Here is an 18,903-nt window from a genome sequence, read left to right on the forward strand (position 1 = left end):
TGTTTGGTTTGGATGTTAGTATCTTGCCTTTAGATGTTCAACAAGGACTTGGTCTATCCCCAAAGCATATTTTTCCTTGAATTAGGAAAATTTTTTATAAAGAAGAAATCCTTCCTGTCCATTAATAGGTAGGTTTTAGAAGTTCTGTTCATGGCTAATGTTTATCCTGTATTTGCTTGTAGCATCGTTGATAGCTGTTTTTCTTTTACCCCAAATCTCCTTTCCTTAAAGGTGGTTAGAAGTTGAGAAAATAAGGTACTCTCAGTGAATACCTTGTCTGTGTCCATGAGGTCTGTTACCTCTCTCTGGGTATCAGAATATTAGAACCTGATCCCTCACCCCTGAATCTAGCCATCCTAGATTGTCCTCTAGATGTTCTTAGGCTCCAAGGGGATAGAATCCTTTTCTAGACAGCTCTAGAAGTCTTCATCATACAGGCTGAGTCAGTCTTTCATGATCAGCAGTTTTCAAAATGTGCAGTGACTCGTGGAAACTCATAAAGGGGTGAGCTAGAAAGTCACTGGAGACTTAGCCCAGCTTCTTAGAGAACAGCCGGGAGTGTACATCACTCCCCCTGCAAAATAGGAGGGACTGGAGTAGCCAATTGGAAGCTAGTTCCTTGGCAAAAGGGGAGGAGTATTGAGAGGATCTGTACACTCACGCTGTTTACTGTAGTTTCATTTCACATGTTTAAGACTTGGGGCACGATTTTGTTGTTTGTTTCTAATAGATATGCTATCCAGCAGATCAGGGCAAAAACACCACCAAGTGAATTATCGATGGGTATTTTTATATGTCAAAAAAATAAAATGAAATGAAAAGAGACCAAAATATATGTGTCTGGTGAAAGGAACTTCATGAAATAATCCAAGAACTCTTTTGGTTTATTTATTGAATTTTAACTATTGAAACTATTCTGCTTTGACCATCATTCTGCTTGTTTATTATTCCTAAATTACAGTTTAAAAATGAGTGGATTAGGGATCAGCAGGTGGCGTGGTGGTTAAGGTGCTGGACTCCCATATGGCTGACCACAGTTTGAGTCCTGGACCTGGTGGCTTAAAAATCATGCCAGGTGTGTCTGTGCATGCCCAGAATCCCGAGAAAAAAATAGGAGAAAAAGGATTGCTGCATGGCCACCTCTCTAGGGAGTGATTTCTCACTGTCTCTCTCTGGAGAGCACACGTACCTTATGACAGAAACCTTAAGAAAAGAAAGAAAGAAAAAAAGAATGAATTAGCCGAAATTTTGTGCACAGAGCATTTCCAGATCATGCAGTAGTGCTAAGCAGTATCAGCATATTTTTCAGTGGTGGGATATAAAATGAAACTGGGCTATGATTGTCAGTAGCTCAAGAGCAGAGGACTCCTCGTGTGTGACATCTGATAAGCTCTCTCCTGAGAATCACCTGGGACAAATTGAAAAATCCAAAGTAGGGGGCTGGACTGTGGCACAGCAGAAAAATCACGATGCTCTGCCAGACTCACCAACATGGGAAGGTTACAAGTTCGTGTCCAGAGACCTCCCTGGGTACATTTGTCATGCATGTGCCCATGATCTAAAGCTGGCTGCAGATAGATTAGCATTGGGCCCCTGGTGGGGGTGTGCTCTCTCTCTCTTTGTTAACACATCCTGTTGGGGGGTGTGCTTTGTCTCTCTCACATGAAGGAAATACTGGATTGTTGCATAGAAAAATGTGTCATGACTCTCCCAACAATTTAATAAATAACCTTTAAAAAATATAAAGCCGTGTATCTTATCCAAGAGATTCTAATTTAGAAGGTGTGGGGTAGGATTTAAGCAGTTGTACTTTTTTCAACACATAATAATTGTACATATTTATAGGGTACAGTGTGATGTTTTGATACCTGTATATATTCAATTTTGTCACATGTATAATGTTCTCATCAGAGTATCTAGCATATGTATCATCTCAGACATTCATTGTTTCTTTGTGGTAAGAATATTCGAAATCCTCTCTTCTACCTATTTTGAAATATACGATACAATATTGTTAACAAGAATTACTCTTCTGTACAATAGCACAGCAGAACTTACTCCTTTTATCTATGACCCTATGCTTGTTTACCAACCTCTCTCCATCTGCCCCTGTCCCCATTCCTACTGCCTCTGGCCTCTGGCAGCCACTGTTCTACTCTCTACTGCCATGAGTTCAGCATTTTTAGATACCACATATGTGTGATATTATGCAGTGTTTGTCTTTCTGTGCTGGACTTACTTCACTTGACTTCATATTAAACTATACTTCTTAGACATCCCCCCAGTAATTCTTACCTTCAGCCAAGTTTGAAAAACAAACCATGTTCTGGACACTCTGAACAGGTCAGTCTTCTGGTTTTAAGTAGAGAATTGTATATGAGGCTGGCAGGTGGCGAGGTGGTTAAAGGCACTGGACTCCCACAAGGCCAACCACGGTTTGAGATCTGAACCTGGTGGCTTTCTCTCTCTCTCTCTGTCTGATCAAACTGAAAAATAATAATAAGAGAAATGAAGTTAAATAAAATATTTTTTTAAAAAAATAGAGAATTGTATCCAAATTGTAGTCCATAGGGAACAATTAGGGAAGAAGAATACTCTCATAGTCTAGAAGAGAACAGCTATAGGGGGAAATTCCATAAATTTACTGTAACCTATGTAAAATCCACTTTTTTCTAAGTAAGTCTGGAATGGAAGGTTCTCTCCTGATTTGCTGTTCGAGGGATGCCTGCTATAAAAATGAAGATAAAATCTGTGGGAACCAGAGGGCAAATATATTTATTCTATTTGGACCAGTGCCAGAACACCAGTAGATGTTAACGTGAAAAGTCCTGTGAAAAATGACAGTCGTTACACACAGTTATATTATGGAGAACGGACTCTAAGTATCCTCTGTCAACAAGTGCCCTGTAACTGGTGTGTGAAGTATTTACTGTAGACCGTCCTTTACTGTCAGTACCTAGCAACATTTCCTTCCTAAGATTGTTTTAACGTTTCCATTATAAAGCCGGTATTTTAAGGGTTGTAACTAGATGGTGGTTTTAATTTTTGTTTGAAACTTGGCAATTTGACTTGGAAAAAGAAAACACATACAAATTATGTGAAAGAGGTTTATTTATTTTTACGGTGAAAAGTAGCTCTTGTCAAAGCTTTTTCTATGCTTTGCTTTCAGATGAAAGTTTACAGGCCATTAGTCCATAATGTGGATTAACCTCATTTGGTATTTGTCCCTTTCCTTTAAAATGGTAAAGGACTGTTACTCACTTTGGTGAAGTGTTTACTGCGTATTGACTGTAACTACATAACATTTTAAAAATCTTATTTCTGTGGGACTTTGGCATTATTACTATAACTGCTCCAGAATATATACACAGATGACATAATGGATCCAAAGGAGGTTTTAGAGGAACATAGTAGCAAAATATGAAGTAAAAATCCATTTCCAGGACGGCAGCACGAAATAGTCCCATTTGCCTGCCTCATCCCCTGGTGCCATGGCCTGAGTAGGGATAAAATGAATAGTTCGGAGTTCAGGGGAAGCCTGAATCACTTGGAATCTTTGCTCCATTTTCAAAATTAAGTCTGCTTTAAAATGAAGGAAGAAAAGTCTCTTTTGGCTGCTGAATCTTTTTTTTTTTTTTTTTTATTCTAATAAAAGTAAAAACAGTCTATGTAATACAGGTTCTATGGTATGCTGAGTGCCATCTCTCATGTCAGGAATAAAGATGGATGGTCAACACTCTCTGCTCTGAGGGAGCTTAGAGTCTGCTGGGGAGAGACATACTCAGCAACAGCTAAGTGCAGTACAACCGGAGCCTCGCCACCAATCTGGTCCACTTGTTTTAGAAGCAAAGAGATAGCACCACTAACTGCCTTTTTAAAATATCAGGGTTTGATCTCTTTATGTCCAGGAAAAAAGCCTTTTTTTTTTTTTTTTTTTCCTTTTCTTTTTCTCTCTCACCAGATGCTTGTCTCATCTCATTCTGGGTCAGTTGTTTGTAGTAGAATGGTGAATTAGTTTACTAGGGCGGCTGTAAGAAAGACCGACAGACCGGGTGGTTTCAACAACAGAGAAGTATTCTCTCACGGTTCTGGAGGCTAGAAATCTGAGATCAAGGTGCCAACAGCCTTCCCCCTTGGATGTGGACGGCCATCTTTGCCTTGTCTTCACATGCTCTCCCTCTGCACCTAATCTCTTCTCTTTTTTGTTTTTGCTTTATGCTTGAGGTCATATGCTTCAGGTTGAAAGAAAATGGGGTCTGGCCCTGCCATAATACTTCTTTCTTCCCATTCATCTATCAGGATCTTGAGCACACGCCCATGCACACTCCATGTTTTTTCAAGCTACTGGGCCTGGACTTGAACCCTGGCTTGCCATGTAGGATCTGACTTCCTCTGCACACCACTTAGCCACTTCTTATAAGGACACCAGTCACATTGGATTAGGGCCTACCCTAATGACGTCGTTTTAACTTAATTAACCCTTTAAAGGCCCCATCACCTGGGGCCAGCCCTTCTCATGGTGGTTAAGGTGGCTAGATCCCACATGGCCAACTTTGCGGTTTGAGTCCTGAATCGGTGGCTTGAGAAACATGCTGGGCATGTGTGCGTATGCCCAAAATCCTGAAAAGGAGGGAGAAATGGAGGAGAAAGGAATGATAGTGTGATCATTCCCCATGGGGTTGCTTTCCACTCTCTTTCTGTCTCTTGCTCTCACTCTATCTCTGGTGAGCACCCTCTGGCAAAATTAAACTTAAAGACCCCTTTTGAAATGCAGTTAATTTTAAGGTATAAAGGGTTTAGACCTCACACACATATGCCCCATTCAATATGAACTTTTTGAGCAGTGGGGTACAATGCAGTCTGTAACAGATGGCCTGCTTGGTGAATTTCTCCATAAACCCTTTTGGACATGTTGCATTGTCTCTGTCAGAATTGGAACACAGACCTAGGACTCTGAAGAAATAAATTGGAGTTATAGCATAGAGACAGCTAGAAGATGGCCACTTAAACTTGTTAGAAATCTGACTTTTTTTTCTTTTTTATACCATTTTATTCCCACCTGAGCACCTCAATATATTTAAAAGTAAATAATAATGAACTGTTTTCCTTACTAATTCTTAATTACTATAAATGTAAAAGTTCTGCTAGCAGTTCAACACTTAAATAAATTAAATCATCTCTGACACATGGTCAATTTCATATAATGAAAATACCTAAAATAATTAGTGCAACATACTGTACTGATCAAAATAAAATGAACTTTGAAAAACAAGGTCACAGGATTGATGATAACATCCTGCAGTGCTTATGTTACAAATTACAGGTGCATGTTTATTATAGGAAAGCTGACTTCTAAAATTTATTTATTTATTTATTTATTTATTTATTTATTTTTTTAAATTTGACCAGAGAGAGAGAGAGGCAAAGTGAGAAAGCAAGTCACCAGGTCCTGGATTCAAATCTCAGTCTGCCATGTGGGAGTGCCCAGTCAGTGCCTTAACCACTATGCCACTGGTGCCCCCCAGGAAAGCTGACTTGTTAATGGCCTGGAAGAAACATTCTAGGAGCAACCCATTTCTTACAAAGGCCTATGAGCAGGCTCAAGTGCTCAACCTGCTGAGCTGTACCAAGAAATTCCTGTGGCCCTTGTTCCTCTCAGCCAGGGGAAATCTTGCATTCATTTCCACTCTTGAGTTTTGGATAGACCTGCCTTCTTTATTCCTTTATTTATTTTTTTAACTCTTCAGGTTCTTGTTGCTTTTCTTCAGGCCTGATGGTGTAACATCTATAGGCATTCCTTGTTTCTGTTAGTGCCACCTTGAACTGGGTGTCCCTCTGTGAGGTGCTTTATAATTTCCTTTTGTCCTTTCATGTGCATAACACAGGTTCTTACAACGGCTCTGGGAAGCAGCAGTGGATTATGCCCATTCTGTGGTTGCGAAACTGAGTAATATAAATACAAGTTTCTTTTCTTTGCATTGCCTGTGAGTGCCCTTCTCATAGGTCTTAATCTGAATTGTTTTGAGTTTCCCTTCTACTATGTTCATCTTACTTATCTGTGCTTGCCTATTGTAACCAGCTCACTAAGTCTTTAATGAATGAGTTTGTGGTTTTCAAATAAGGCTACACAAGCCATCTTAAGACTTTTGGAAGAATTAGTCCTAGGAAAGAGCTCCATTCATGAATGGAGAGCAGTGTGAAGTTCTAGAACCTTCTCTATTGCTTGGCTTGACTCAGGTGGACCATTAATTATAAAGTCCCTTGATATGATAGATTTTAATGTCTGTCATCTCAGCTCCTTGCAAGGGATCCTAAAGGGAAGTGGTGTGTCGTAGCCATAATTTTACTGATGGCAAATTTGAACAGACCTAATAGAATGTCAGGTCACTTAACTAATGAGCAAGCCAAGCTGACTCCTCTCCCACGCTGCCACAGCTCCTATTCTGTGCTCCCCATCAACCAAATGAAGCTTATCATTAAGTATGAAGTTTATTCTGTAAATATGCACTCACTAAGTGGTAATAGTTATATTACCTGATGGAAAATGGCCTCCGAAAGCAGACAACCCATGATTTTTTTAAGCCAGAAGAATAAGAGTTTTATAGAAGAAATTGGGCCAGCTGGTGATGTGGTGGTTAAGCTGGCTGGCTCCCAAACAGCCAACTGTGCTGTTTGAGTCTAGGACTTGGCAGCTTGAAAAACGTACTGGGGAGACGAACAGATGCCGTAATGGTTGTGTCGCTGCACTCCCATGTGGTCGACCGTGCTTTGAGTCCTGGACCTGGCAGCTTAAAACTCACACCAGGTGCATATGTGTGAGTTGCCCAAAATCCCGAGGAGAGTGGAGTAGGGATTGTGGCATGGCCACCCCTCCGGGAGATGATTTCCGTCTTTTTGTCTCTGGCAAGCACATGCATGCTATAGCAAAAATATCTCTTTAAAACAAAACAAAACAAAACAAAACATGCTCAGTGCATGTGCATGCATGCCCAAAATCTCAAAAGGAGAAAGAAATGGAGGAGAAGGGATTATGACATGACTATCCTCCATGGGGTAAGAGGGCTTTCTCCCCCTCCCCTATGTGAGCACATGAACCCTCTAAAAAACTTCTTTTAAAAAAAAAAAACAGAAATGATATGTTTTAGTGTATGGAAATTTGACATTTCTGAGGGTCTCAAGACAGGTCCCTTTACAAGGTTAAGGATTTCCCCTATATTTTGCAAATGGTTCAAGTGAAAACAGAAATGTTATCATTGTTAGAATACTGGAATTAAAGTAGGTAAGAGCCCCTGGAGTCCTGTAAGCTAGTTGACACTCTTAGAATTTACTTTGTTATGAGACCAGCAGGTGGCATGGTGGTGAAAGCAGTGGACATTCACACATGGCTGACCACAGTTCGAGTCCTGGATCTGGTGGCTTGCTTTTCCACTTTCTCTCTCTCTCTAAAAAAATCTGATCAATGTAAAATAAATGAATGCATAAATAAAATTAAATAAATAATTCTTTTTAAAAAGTGTTCATTAAAAAGAAAAAGAATTTACTTTGTTACATCCTTACAAGGTACCACAAATAAGGCTGTGTTAGAGAGAGCCTGTCTGATCCATTTCTTCTGCCACCTTTTCATTCCACAGGTTAGATTATTCCACTGAAGAACTATCGTTGAATTTTGGAGACTAGCTTGTTCTCTGTTTTAAATAACTAATAGCAGGCAAAGCACACAGAGATTCCCACATACCAAATACATATAAAACTAAAGAAATTCATTTAAGCATCTGATTGCTCCTCTTTCTTTCTTTTTTTTTTTTCTCCTGTAGGGTACATGTGCTCGACAGAGAGAGACATAGAGACAGAAAGCGAGAAATCAGTCCCCAGGGGGCATGACCACACCGAAATCCCTTCTCCTCCATTCTCCTCTCAGGATCTTGGGCTCACATGCACACGCGCCCGGCGTGAGTTTAAGCCACCGGGCGCAGGACTCGAACTGCAGTCAACTACATGGGAGTCCAGCGACATAGCCATTACACTAACTGCTGGTCCCCTGATTGCTCTTGTTAAAGTTATTTTTTTTTTTTTGTAATTGTGAAAAACAGAGTTCTGGGCCTAGACGGTAGCACAGCAGTAACACAGCACTCTGCAAGGCTCACCCACATGGAAGAGTTCCAGATTCACATCTGGAGCCATCCCCGAAACACTCCAGGAGTGCACATGCACAAGCTTATGCCCATGGCCTGGGGCTGGCTGAGACTAAGGTGTATCACAGCATGAAGACCCTGTGGGAGTATTTGTCTGTCTTGTTTCTCTTTGTGTATCTCTCTTTCTCATGGGAGAAAGAAATAAGATCGAAAAATGTTTTTGAGGGGCCGGCAGGTGGTGTAGTGGTCAGGGTGCTGGACCCCCACGTGACCAACCACAGTTCGAGTCTTGGACCTGGCAGCTTGGTCTCTTTCTTTCTCTCTCTCCTTCTCCTGTCAAATTAAAAATAATAACATAAAATAATTTTTAAAAATGTTTTTGAGATGGGTGACTTGAACTCCATTTTTTGGTTATCTTTTTTTTTTTTAAATAAATAAAGGTGCTCTTGGAGCTCTTTAAATTTTAAACTGTTGCTTTGATTAGTTTAAGGGAACAGTGAAAGGCTCTAACTTGGCACTTCGGAGCATAGTTTGCTCTCTGTTATGGTCAGGAATTTATTGTAGAATTATGCAAAGCATTTCAATAACAGAAGTTTCTGGGGAGGGTTCTTGCTAGAAATTCCACAGTTTTCATCTTTCTGCCATAAAGAAACACTCGCGTGCTAACGATCTGCTGGCTGGGCCTGGGTGTGGACAGCATCAAGACCCTGTTGAGGGTATTGTATCTCAGTCTCTCTCACTCATAGGATAAATAAACTTTCCCTTTTTTTTAAATAAAGGTTTTTGCCACAGAGTGTGTGTGCATGCCAAACAGAGACAGAGAGGGAAAGTGAGAAATTACCCCCGGAGGGATAGCCATGCCCCAGTCCCTTCTCCAGTCTCCCTTCGGGATTTTGGGCACACATGCACATGTACCCAGCACTCAAGCTATCATGTCCGAGACTTGAACTGTGCCATCAGCCATGTGGGATCCACTCGAACCATCATGCCTGCTAGCCCAGGATAAATAAACTTTTTAAAAATTCCATGGAGACAGGACCAGCAGTTGACATAGTGGCTATGTCGCTGGACTCCCATGTAGCCAACCGCAGTTCGAGTCCTGGACCCAATGGCTTAAACTCACGCTGGGCACATGTGTGTGCATACCCAAGATCCCGAGAGGAGAATGGAGAAGGGATTGTGGCGTGGCCATTCCCCCTGGGGGGTGATTTCTCTCTTTCTGTCTCTCTGTCTCTCTCTCTGTCTTTTTGGCCAGTGCACATGCCCTATAGCAAAAAACTCTCAAAAAAAAAAAAAAAGAAAAGTCCATGGAGAAATGGAATTAAAGTACAGCTTATGTTGGTGCAAATAATATTGAAATCCAAGCATAGTTTTTTCATAATATGCATTTTTTTATGAACTTAATTTTATAGAGAGATTTTTGCTCTAGGGAGTGTGTGCTCACCAGAGAGACAGAAAGCAAGAAATCACTCCCTGGGAGAGGATGGCCACACTGCAGTCCCTTCTCCTCCATTCTCCTCTCAGGATTTTGGGCACACACAGACACACACACCCAGAGTGAGATTTTCAGTCCACCCATCTGGGACTCAAACCATAGTTGACTACATTGGAGTCTAATGACATAACCATTATGCTATCTGCTGGTCCCTTTCATGAACTTTTTGAACACCCCCTACTCCATGTACTCTGAGATTGTGCTGCTTTTATAACAAGAAAAAAGTGATAGGCACTCAAATTTTTACAAAGAAATAATTTTACTCAACTTGAAATAATGATTCATATAATTTAGCAATTGCAAGAGAAAATAACATGCAAATGAACCCAAACCAGCTTTTTTCTTTATACATTTTTTAGTTCAAGTGAAATGTAAGACCTCGATACTCAAAGTGTGACCAATATACTAGGAGCATCAGCATCACCTCGGAGCTTGTTAGAAATTCAAAATATTGGGAACCAGCAGTTAGCGTAATGGCTATGTCGCTGGACTCGCACGTAGTCGACCGCGGTTCGCGTCCTGGACCCAGTGGCTTAAAACTCACGCCAGGCGTGTGTGCATGCGTGCCCAAGATCCCGAGAGGAGAATGGAGGAGAAGGGATTGCGGCGTGACCATCCCCCCTGGGGGGTGATTTCTCACTTTCTGTCTCTCTGTCTCTCTCTGTCTGTCTGGCGAGTGCATGCGCCCTATAGCAAAAAATAAAAATAAAAAAAAATAATAAAACCTCTCCAAAATAAAAAAGAAGAAATTAAAAAATCAGCCCAACCCAGACCTGCTGCATCAGCATCTGAATTTTAACAGGATTCCCAGATGATGCATGTGCATATAAAAGTTTGAGAGGCACCGTTCTAACATTCTCTCCTCTTAATAACTATAGCCTGTTTCCATTTTATTCACTCGCTGACTAGGACCATCCTTTTGGTAAAACTTTAAAATGAGAGAGATGCAGGCTGCAGAAGGCCTTGTCCAAGTTTAAGTTAGGATTCATATCACAACCTGATCTTTTGAAAGATAGTCTATAATTAAGCTAAAAGTGTAGTGGCTTGACAAGGACTGGGAGGAGTAAGGGGGAGCAAAAAGTGGGAGTGCTTCTGCTTGATCTTCTTAAGTAGAAGGAGCAAGGCAGAAATAAATTGGGATTTTCAAAATAATTGTCCACATCTCAAGATTAGTGGCTTATGAAAGAGAGAACTGGAGGACCAGCAGATGGCGTAATGGTTACGTCGCTGGACTCCCATGTAGTCGACCATTGCTTGAATCCCGCACTTGGGCTTGTGTGCGTGCATGCCCAAAATCCCAAGAGGAGAATGGAGGAGAAGGGATTGCAGTGTGGCTATCACCTCCGGGAAGTGATTTCTCACTTTCTGTCTCTAGCAAGTGCACGTGCTCTATAGTAAAAAAAATTTCTTTAAAAAAAAAAGAGAGAGAGAGAGAAAGAAAAAGAGAACTGGAATGTAGTTCTCCACCCACTTCAGGTAAGGACCACTCTCCATGTGCCCAGAGTGAAATTTCACCAGATCACTACCTTCTGGACCTCACTACAACATTGATTTATTAAGTTCATAAAGATTTCGGGGCATCAAAGTAGATTTTTTAAAAATGGAAACAAGATTCTATTTCTTAGATCTTGCTACTAACAAGTTGACTTGGAAATGTCCTCTTCCTGCTGTTGCACTTACCTCTGCTGTTTTTCTACGCTCACTACAAGGACGACCAAGTTGATAGTTTCCAATGGCAGCCTGAAGCCCCTTCACACTGCTTTGTTTTCCTCGCTGAATACTGCCCGTTTTGTTTTTGTGTTTGCCTAAAGAGGACTTGACAGTGTGACAGAATAGAAACTCCATTTTCCAGGAAATCATCACTTTAGTTGCTTTGCCCACAAGTAAAAGCTTGTCTGTACAGTTTCTGTAATACACTTTAGGGTAACTAACGTAGCATTTGAAAGTCGCCATAGATTTGGGCAGCAAACTTCCACATTCTAATTATGTGCCTTTTCTTTAAGGCCATTTTCTGTAAATACACACTCAACTTTGGCACTTTGATGTGCAGAAGGACTTAGAGACATGCTGTGGCAACAGACACGTTATGCATTTGATACTGTTTTTTCCTGTCATGTCTTTTCAGGGGTCAGGTTCATTTTCCTTTTTGTAGTGACAAACACAGCAACACGAAGGGCTCTGAGGTGGTAGTATCTCTATCTAGGTGACAGTGTGTTGGTTGATGGTCTTCATTTGTAAAACATATTGTCTTTTTTTTTTCGAGTTCTGAGAATGATAAAAACCTGATAAGATTGTTTTTTTCATGTACTTTTGCAAAATGTACTCCTGTCACCAATGGGGAAAAATATTAAACAATTTTCAAGCAGTTAGACTATAATGTGAGCTAATCACTTTATTTTGAAGAAAAGTATTTTTATAACAGTTGAGCTACTGAATTTACTTTTTAAATGTATTGTGCTTACACAGTAGATGGTTTTATTTCCATGATGTTTTTCACTACATAATTATACATCTTAATTACGTAATTACTATCATAATTATTATGTAATTGCATGTACTTCCACTAATTACAAAATCAGGAAGTGTAATTATCTAGTAAAAACTTTATGAAATTTAATGCACTAAAAATTACTTAAAAGGCTATTCTAATGGCCTAGGACAAGGCTTTCCATTGTTAGTCTTCTTAGTCATGACTTTAGAACTTGAATTCATAGACCAGGACAACTACAATAGACCAACCCTAAGCTGAGTAGTATGGTATTGGTAAGATGGCCTTTATGAGTTTGTCCTTTATGAGTTACCATTGGGGAGCATATTAATTTTGGGGGGATCGTGGATCTGTGATAAGAATATCGTATATTTGAGGTAGAGATATCAAAAACTGAATGGAAAAAGCAGGTCTTTGTTAGGAAAGAATTGATTAATAGTATCGACAATTAAGGCATTTAAGTTCCAAAACAGCCAGGCCATCTAGAATCCTGTAATACAAGTGGCTTATTTAGCACTTTCTTGGGCTTTAAAAGCAATAATGGTAATAACATTCAACTTTCTGTTTCTTTAGAGAGGTTCCCCACCCCCACCCCCCGTTTGTGTTTATATTTACTAAGATCTGAGCAAACATATCAAAAGAACATATTCTTTTTCTACTACTTGATGTCAGAAGCAGCTTTTGAGACATAAATATAAACGCACAAACATGTAACATCAGACCCTAAATAAAGACAGAAGGTTTAATTCAATAAAGCTATGATGCCTTTACCATTCAAAACGACATACAAATTGCACAGTGAAACAATAGTCATGACAGCAAATTAGATATGACATCTAAATTACACTACAAAGAGAAATCCCAGAACCATTTTTGGTCTGTAAGGAGTCTGTTTTAGCCCAGGTTTATAACCCAGTCTAGAGACTGTGCTGTATTGTCTAAGTAGGGTAATGTTGTAGAAGACTAATTGGAGGTTGGTTGAATTAATTGCACATTAATTAGGAGGAAAGGGCTTATAATACTCATGGCAGCAAAGAGCGTAGATCCTTTAAGTATCGTGATAGAAGGCACTGTAAGTTTCAGGAATGAATATTAAATTATCGATATTTGTGTAACATCTATATAATCTGTTATAGCGTGACCTAATTAAAGCTCTTGGGCTTAGATACAGTTTTATGAAATTTCCTTTCCCCCAAATTAGTGCTTTTCATTAGAAATGTATTGAAACAGCCACTTAAAATATGTAACAGTTACTCCTTTCAAAAATGCAGCTTCAAACATTAAAAGCTTTGTGGTCTGAGAAGCAGATAAGGCCATTTCATTTTTTTCTTTCATTTCTAAAGTACTTTTCTGATTTTCTCAGTTAAAGACTCTGACTTTTTTTATAACAGCTAAAATTTCTGATAAATGGGAATGTTTTTAAAAGTCTGTAAATTATATGAAAACACCAGTCCTGTTTGCTTCAAGCAAATGAGATTTATAGTAGTCTAAAATTGTTCCATGGTCTTGGAAGATGTTTAGGATTTAAACAGGTTCTGTTTGGTTGGTATTTCTCCTTAGTGGTTAGGTATTGTTTTTAAATTGTATATTCTTTTGAGGAATTGTTTCTCATTGATGTAGCCCAGAATCTAACGTCTTAATCATTTCTTAATCATTTCACAATCACTCTATTGTGATAATCTTTCTTCTCATGGCTTCAGAAGTGCTTGGAAGATGTTTAGGATTTAAACAGGTTCTGTTTGGTTGGTATTTCTCCTTAGTGGTTAGGTATTGTTTTTAAATTGTATATTCTTTTGAGGAATTGTTTCTCATTGATGTAGCCCAGAATCTAACGTCTTAATCATTTCTTAATCATTTCACAATCACTCTATTGTGATAATCTTTCTTCTCATGGCTTCAGAAGTGTTTAGCTCTCTCTGGGAGACAGCTTTCTCTCTCAGGTGTCCCCTTAATCTTCTGTTTTTGTTTTGGTAGTTTGACATTTTCTTTCTTTATTCTTTCTTTCTTTTTTACCAATTGTTTGTGCCATATCAGCATTACCTTTAATGGTAAAAAGATGTTTGCGTAATCCTCATTTTTCCAGTTATAGGGCAGATTTAATTTTGAAACTGATACTATATTTAAACTGATTTTCTTTGTTTTGTTTTGCTTTATGTTTTTTTTTTTCATATAAGTTGGTATGTATATTCATTGTCCTCTATAATTCATTAGATTTTTCATAATTATCTAAGAGAAGCAATCATAACTGTGGAAGTCTAGTAAAATCCATGGGAGTGTAGCCAGTTACCCTATAGCCCCAGGCCCAGAATCTGGTGTTGACTTTCACATTATTAATCAATCCCTTTATATTGTTTTATGCTCCTGTCATGTCCATATGATGCTATCTCTCATATAAAAAGAAAGAAAACCCATCATCAAATAGTTGTCATGAGTTTATTTAATGAACAGGACAATAACAACTCGTAGCCTGTCATTAAGTTAAATCGAATTAACATTGATTGCATTCTACCCCTGTAAAGGCCCCTGGGAACCCTTTTTGTCCTTGTATTATGAGCCCTGCGAGCCTTAGCACCATCCCTTAAAGCTTAAGGCTTAAGCCAGCTGTCCTCGCGAAAGGATGGGTTTGCTGGCTAATTTTAGACACTGATAAGCTTCTCTTGTTTTAAGAAAATTATTGTAAAACCAAACTCAGAGAGTCACAAAACCAAGTCTATGTGTGAGTCTTTTTTTCCCCTCTGTTTATTGCCTTTTCGTGCCCTGCACTCCAGCTCAATTCATTCTTGAGTATTTAAATGTTGAGTCTCTTCCCTGTGGATTTGAAAAGGACACAAATATGAGCAAAACTCAGTTCCTGCTTCTTGAAGAAACAATACTTCTAGTCATTTACTTATGCAGTCTCCCTGTAAACACATTTTTTTTAAATAATACTCTACTTTTTATAGAAAACGTTCACATTCATTATCTTCTACTTCTGTGAAGTAGTCTCATTGCTTAAGGGTAGACATTTTCCAGATGAAAAAGCAACCTCAAAGAGATAAAATGACCCTTCCAAGTTAGCAAAAGTTTGGAAGTGTAGAGCCTGGTGTTCTTTCTGCTCACGGCTGCTCTGTTCTTAATGTGGTGGGGAAACTCAGCCCGATGGCAAATAACTGTCAGTACAAGGACATGATAACAAGTGCAGTGAGGTCTCAACCTTAACCTCTGGAAAGCTGTCCCGGCGGACCTGGTATGTGGAATGTGAGTTGGGCCTTGACGAGAAAGTGAGATCTTAATAGGCACAGAGAAGTCATGTAGTTTGAGACTAAATCTTATCTTTCTGGCTTTTCTTTAAGTACTCTCTGGCTTATGTAGCTTTTGCAAATCAAAGAACCTCATTTGACAACTGCATGATGATTTTGAAGTGTATCTGAATTGAAAGTTTAGTCTCAAAGTGCTTATTAAGAGGCTGGTCTATGTGGGGCTTTAAAACCAGGAGTGTACACTGGAAGGGTATGCTCTCCTTACTCCCCACCGTAACCAGTGTGGAACTTAGAAAGAAATCGATCCATCCTACAGGATGTGTCTGTCAAAAGTGTATCAAAATGTTTTCCTATCTTAAATAATTTAACTCAGAATATAATAAGGTAAGTATTTTGACATGAAAATGTTACATAGTGTGATGTATCCACTTATCTTAAAACAGACGTTTTTAACTTTGAAAGAAAGAAGTATGGTAAGACAAAACAAAACAGAAATAGGAATTAAAAGGGGTGAACAGCAGACTGAACCAGTTGTATTTAGAAAATGAAAATGGAGTTCTACTAGCATTGTGACCACAGAATGTAGAAATGTTTTAAAGCATGCTTAATTTTATTCGTTCGTTTGTTTTTACTAAGATGGTAAAAGTTTAAACATATGTAGGACCTACTTATGAAATAAATGTGTACTGCTGAAATAATGTCTAAAACATATACCAATAAAACATAGCGCCATACTCTGTATTGCCTTATCCCCCGAAGGGTCGATGCTGAAAAGTCAGGAAAATCCAAGATGAAAGAGTTGGAACCTGAGTCTGTCTTTGGGAGCGCACTCTGGTCTCTGTTGATGAAGGCTTTATCACTTGTAACAAATGTGCCACAGTAAATTGGTTAGTATGCTACAAAGAAATTTTCGAAATAATTAAGACTAAACTACACTTGTCAAAATAAATGAATGAAATACAATTTTGAATCATCTTTCTTCACTTATTGCTCATTTGCATAATTCAGTAACTTAACACAGGAGTCTTTCTGTCACTGGTGTGAATTAGCAAGGTTCTGCTGTTTCTTGTTGTACGGGCAGAAATTAACGCTACCGTGTAATTAGCTATTCCAGGCATGGGCTAAGGGGAAATACCAAAGGGCACAGCAAAATCTAAAGAGACAAGGCAGGGAATCTAAAGACAAGAGACAATCAAAGACACCCAACAAACTCAACCACAGAGAATTTGCAATGAAGCCTCTTAATTTATTTTGAGAATAAGAAATCAGTAGTATGAGAGAAATCTCAACAAGATTAGCTGACTAAGCCTACTTAAAAAAAATATCTCTATAGTGCATGGTGCGCCAGGTTAACCACTCCTGTTTGTTAGTCTGTATACAGCTCAACAAATAGCTGGCAAAGCTTTTCATGGGTATATAGTGGCTTTCCATTGAGGTTTTCACTCTTTGAAGGAGGTCGTTTATACCAATGAGATCTGTAGATGCAAATTGCTTTCCCTATATGTGAGGGGTCATTCCTTTCACAGCCGACTTGCTCATCTCTTTTATAGAGGTTTTGTTATTTTTTGTGCTGCTCCCAAAGGAATGATGGGAATTATGCCCCTTCCCCTCCCCAAAGTCTAACTTAGCATCCAACTCTTTTCCCTCCAGCTCTGTGAAACTTTTGTGTGCTGATCTTTGGGAACAAAACAAGCTGTTGGCAACAGCCTTTAGTTCTGAATGAGGAACCTTTTTCCTTCTTTCATCCCAAAATATCATCTATTTTCATTTGCTTTTCCTTCTCACCTCTTCTAAGAAAATACCTTTTTCATTAGGCAGATTGTCACTGTAACGTGCTAGGGCATGTGGGAAATTCTTGGAAATGATGTCCTGAAAGTGGCATTTTATTTGGCCCCAAAATGACATAAACTCCTAAGAACTAGAGGAACAGAGAAGTGATCATGTTAAGGGTTAACTATGAACACCTGACTTCTGATCCCATTACTGAAGCAGACAGAAAGATAGTATTTGTCGTTTACCTCTGCTCTAAGGAATCATGCAAATAGTCAAAGGTTTTAGCCTGCAGCATTCAGGAGTTTCAGGCTTACTGTGTGAGCACTCTCAAGACTGGTTTTCTTCCTCCCTTCCTCCCTTCTTTCCTTCCTTTCACTAGCATGTGTTGAGCACCGTGGGCTCAACCTGGGATTCACAAGGGAAATGTAGGATAGTGATTAAAAGCTCAAGCTCAGACCAGGCTGCAGCCTGGTGGTTTAAGTGGCTGGATCCCATAGGGTCAACTAGGTGGTTTGAGTCCCAGACCTGGTAGCTTGAAAAACATGCCTGACACATATGTGTGCGTGTCCAAAAGAGATGGAGGAGAAGGGATTACCACGTGACCATTCCCCACAGGGTGTGCTTTCTTACTTTCCCTTTCTCTTTGTCTCTCTCTGGTGTACACATGTACCCTCAGGCAAAAAAAAAAATGAATAAAAATTAAAACTCAAGCTCTGAATAGAATGCCCGGTCCACGTTTTGGCTTTCCATCCCTTACTAGATAAGTAACCTCTGGGTGTGTGGTCTAACTCCTGTACCACCTGACCTCTAAAACTGGAATGAGAATAGTGCCTTCCTCTGAGGTTTCTAAATTATATAGGGTAGCGTGTAAAATGCCCAGGACTTTAAATGGAGCAAAATGTAAAGTGCTTAGAGCTGGGCCGGGCACACAGTAAGCATGCAGTAAATGTCAGTTGGTTTTATTACTTCTGAGAATAACACTGTCCAAAGCACTGTTGAAGTATTTAATATTACAGTTTGTGCATTTGAACTGGTCTCTGCAGACTGCCATTGAACATATGCTGTTCAGAGTTGTATCTCCAGCAAATGGCACAACACCAGTAAGCCATGTACCATCCAGCCACCTTAGCCACCACACCACTAGCTGGTCCCGTGCATAATTCTTAAGTTCATTTCTTTCATTCTTCCGTGACAGAGAGAGAGAGACAAGCACCCCGAACAGGACCTTCATGCTGCAGTCCACCCATAGCCTCAGCCAGCCCAGATCACAGCCACATGCAAGCACTCATCATATACAGGATGGTCCTGGGAGGTGAACTTGAGACCTTCCCATGTGGGTCCAGGTGCATTACACACTCTGTAATGACCTTGCTACTTTTGAATTTCTCCCTGCACTCCACATTTGGTGTTTAGTTGGCTGGCCTTACTATCATCTTGAAATGTCTGGAGGCCAGCTTCAGAAAGCGCTCATGAAAATGAGACAGTGAGGAGCTACTGAGAAACTTACAGACTGTTCTCTTTTCTTTCTTTCTTTCTTTTCTTCTTTTTTAATTACCAGAGGTCATGTTCACTCAGCAAAGAAAACGGTAGAGTTGGGGAGACAACACTCCCCCAGTGAGGTGTGGGCACACGTGTACTGTCACCCTGCATCTTTTTCAAGCTGCTGGGGCTGGGATTCAAACTATATGGTCAGCCATGTGGGATCTGACACCCTTAACTATTCGGCTACAGGGCTGGCCTAGAGTAATCTTCTCTTAGCTCCCTGTGGGACCCTCT

General features: G+C 39.7%; 1 protein-coding gene across 2 annotated transcripts in view; it reads left to right on the forward strand.

Annotated features, from left to right (window-relative positions):
- The window catches only part of POLA1 (DNA polymerase alpha 1, catalytic subunit), a 353,788-nt gene that overhangs the window by 276,081 nt on the left and 58,804 nt on the right, over positions 1-18,903 (forward strand). Inside the window, exon 37 of one of the 2 annotated variants that reach the window (XM_027775721.1) lies at positions 16,114-16,240. The exons of the other annotated variant lie outside the window; for it this stretch is intronic. Within the exon in view, the coding sequence (XP_027631522.1) occupies positions 16,114-16,148 (35 nt within the window). The 3' untranslated portion in view covers positions 16,149-16,240. Of the gene's footprint in view, positions 1-16,113; positions 16,241-18,903 lie in introns of those variants that run through there. 2 annotated transcript variants of the gene reach the window in all.

Source organism: Tupaia chinensis, unplaced genomic scaffold, assembly GCF_000334495.1.
Source record: "Tupaia chinensis unplaced genomic scaffold, TupChi_1.0 Scaffold000600_1, whole genome shotgun sequence".
Taxonomy (NCBI): Eukaryota; Metazoa; Chordata; class Mammalia; order Scandentia; family Tupaiidae; genus Tupaia; species Tupaia belangeri.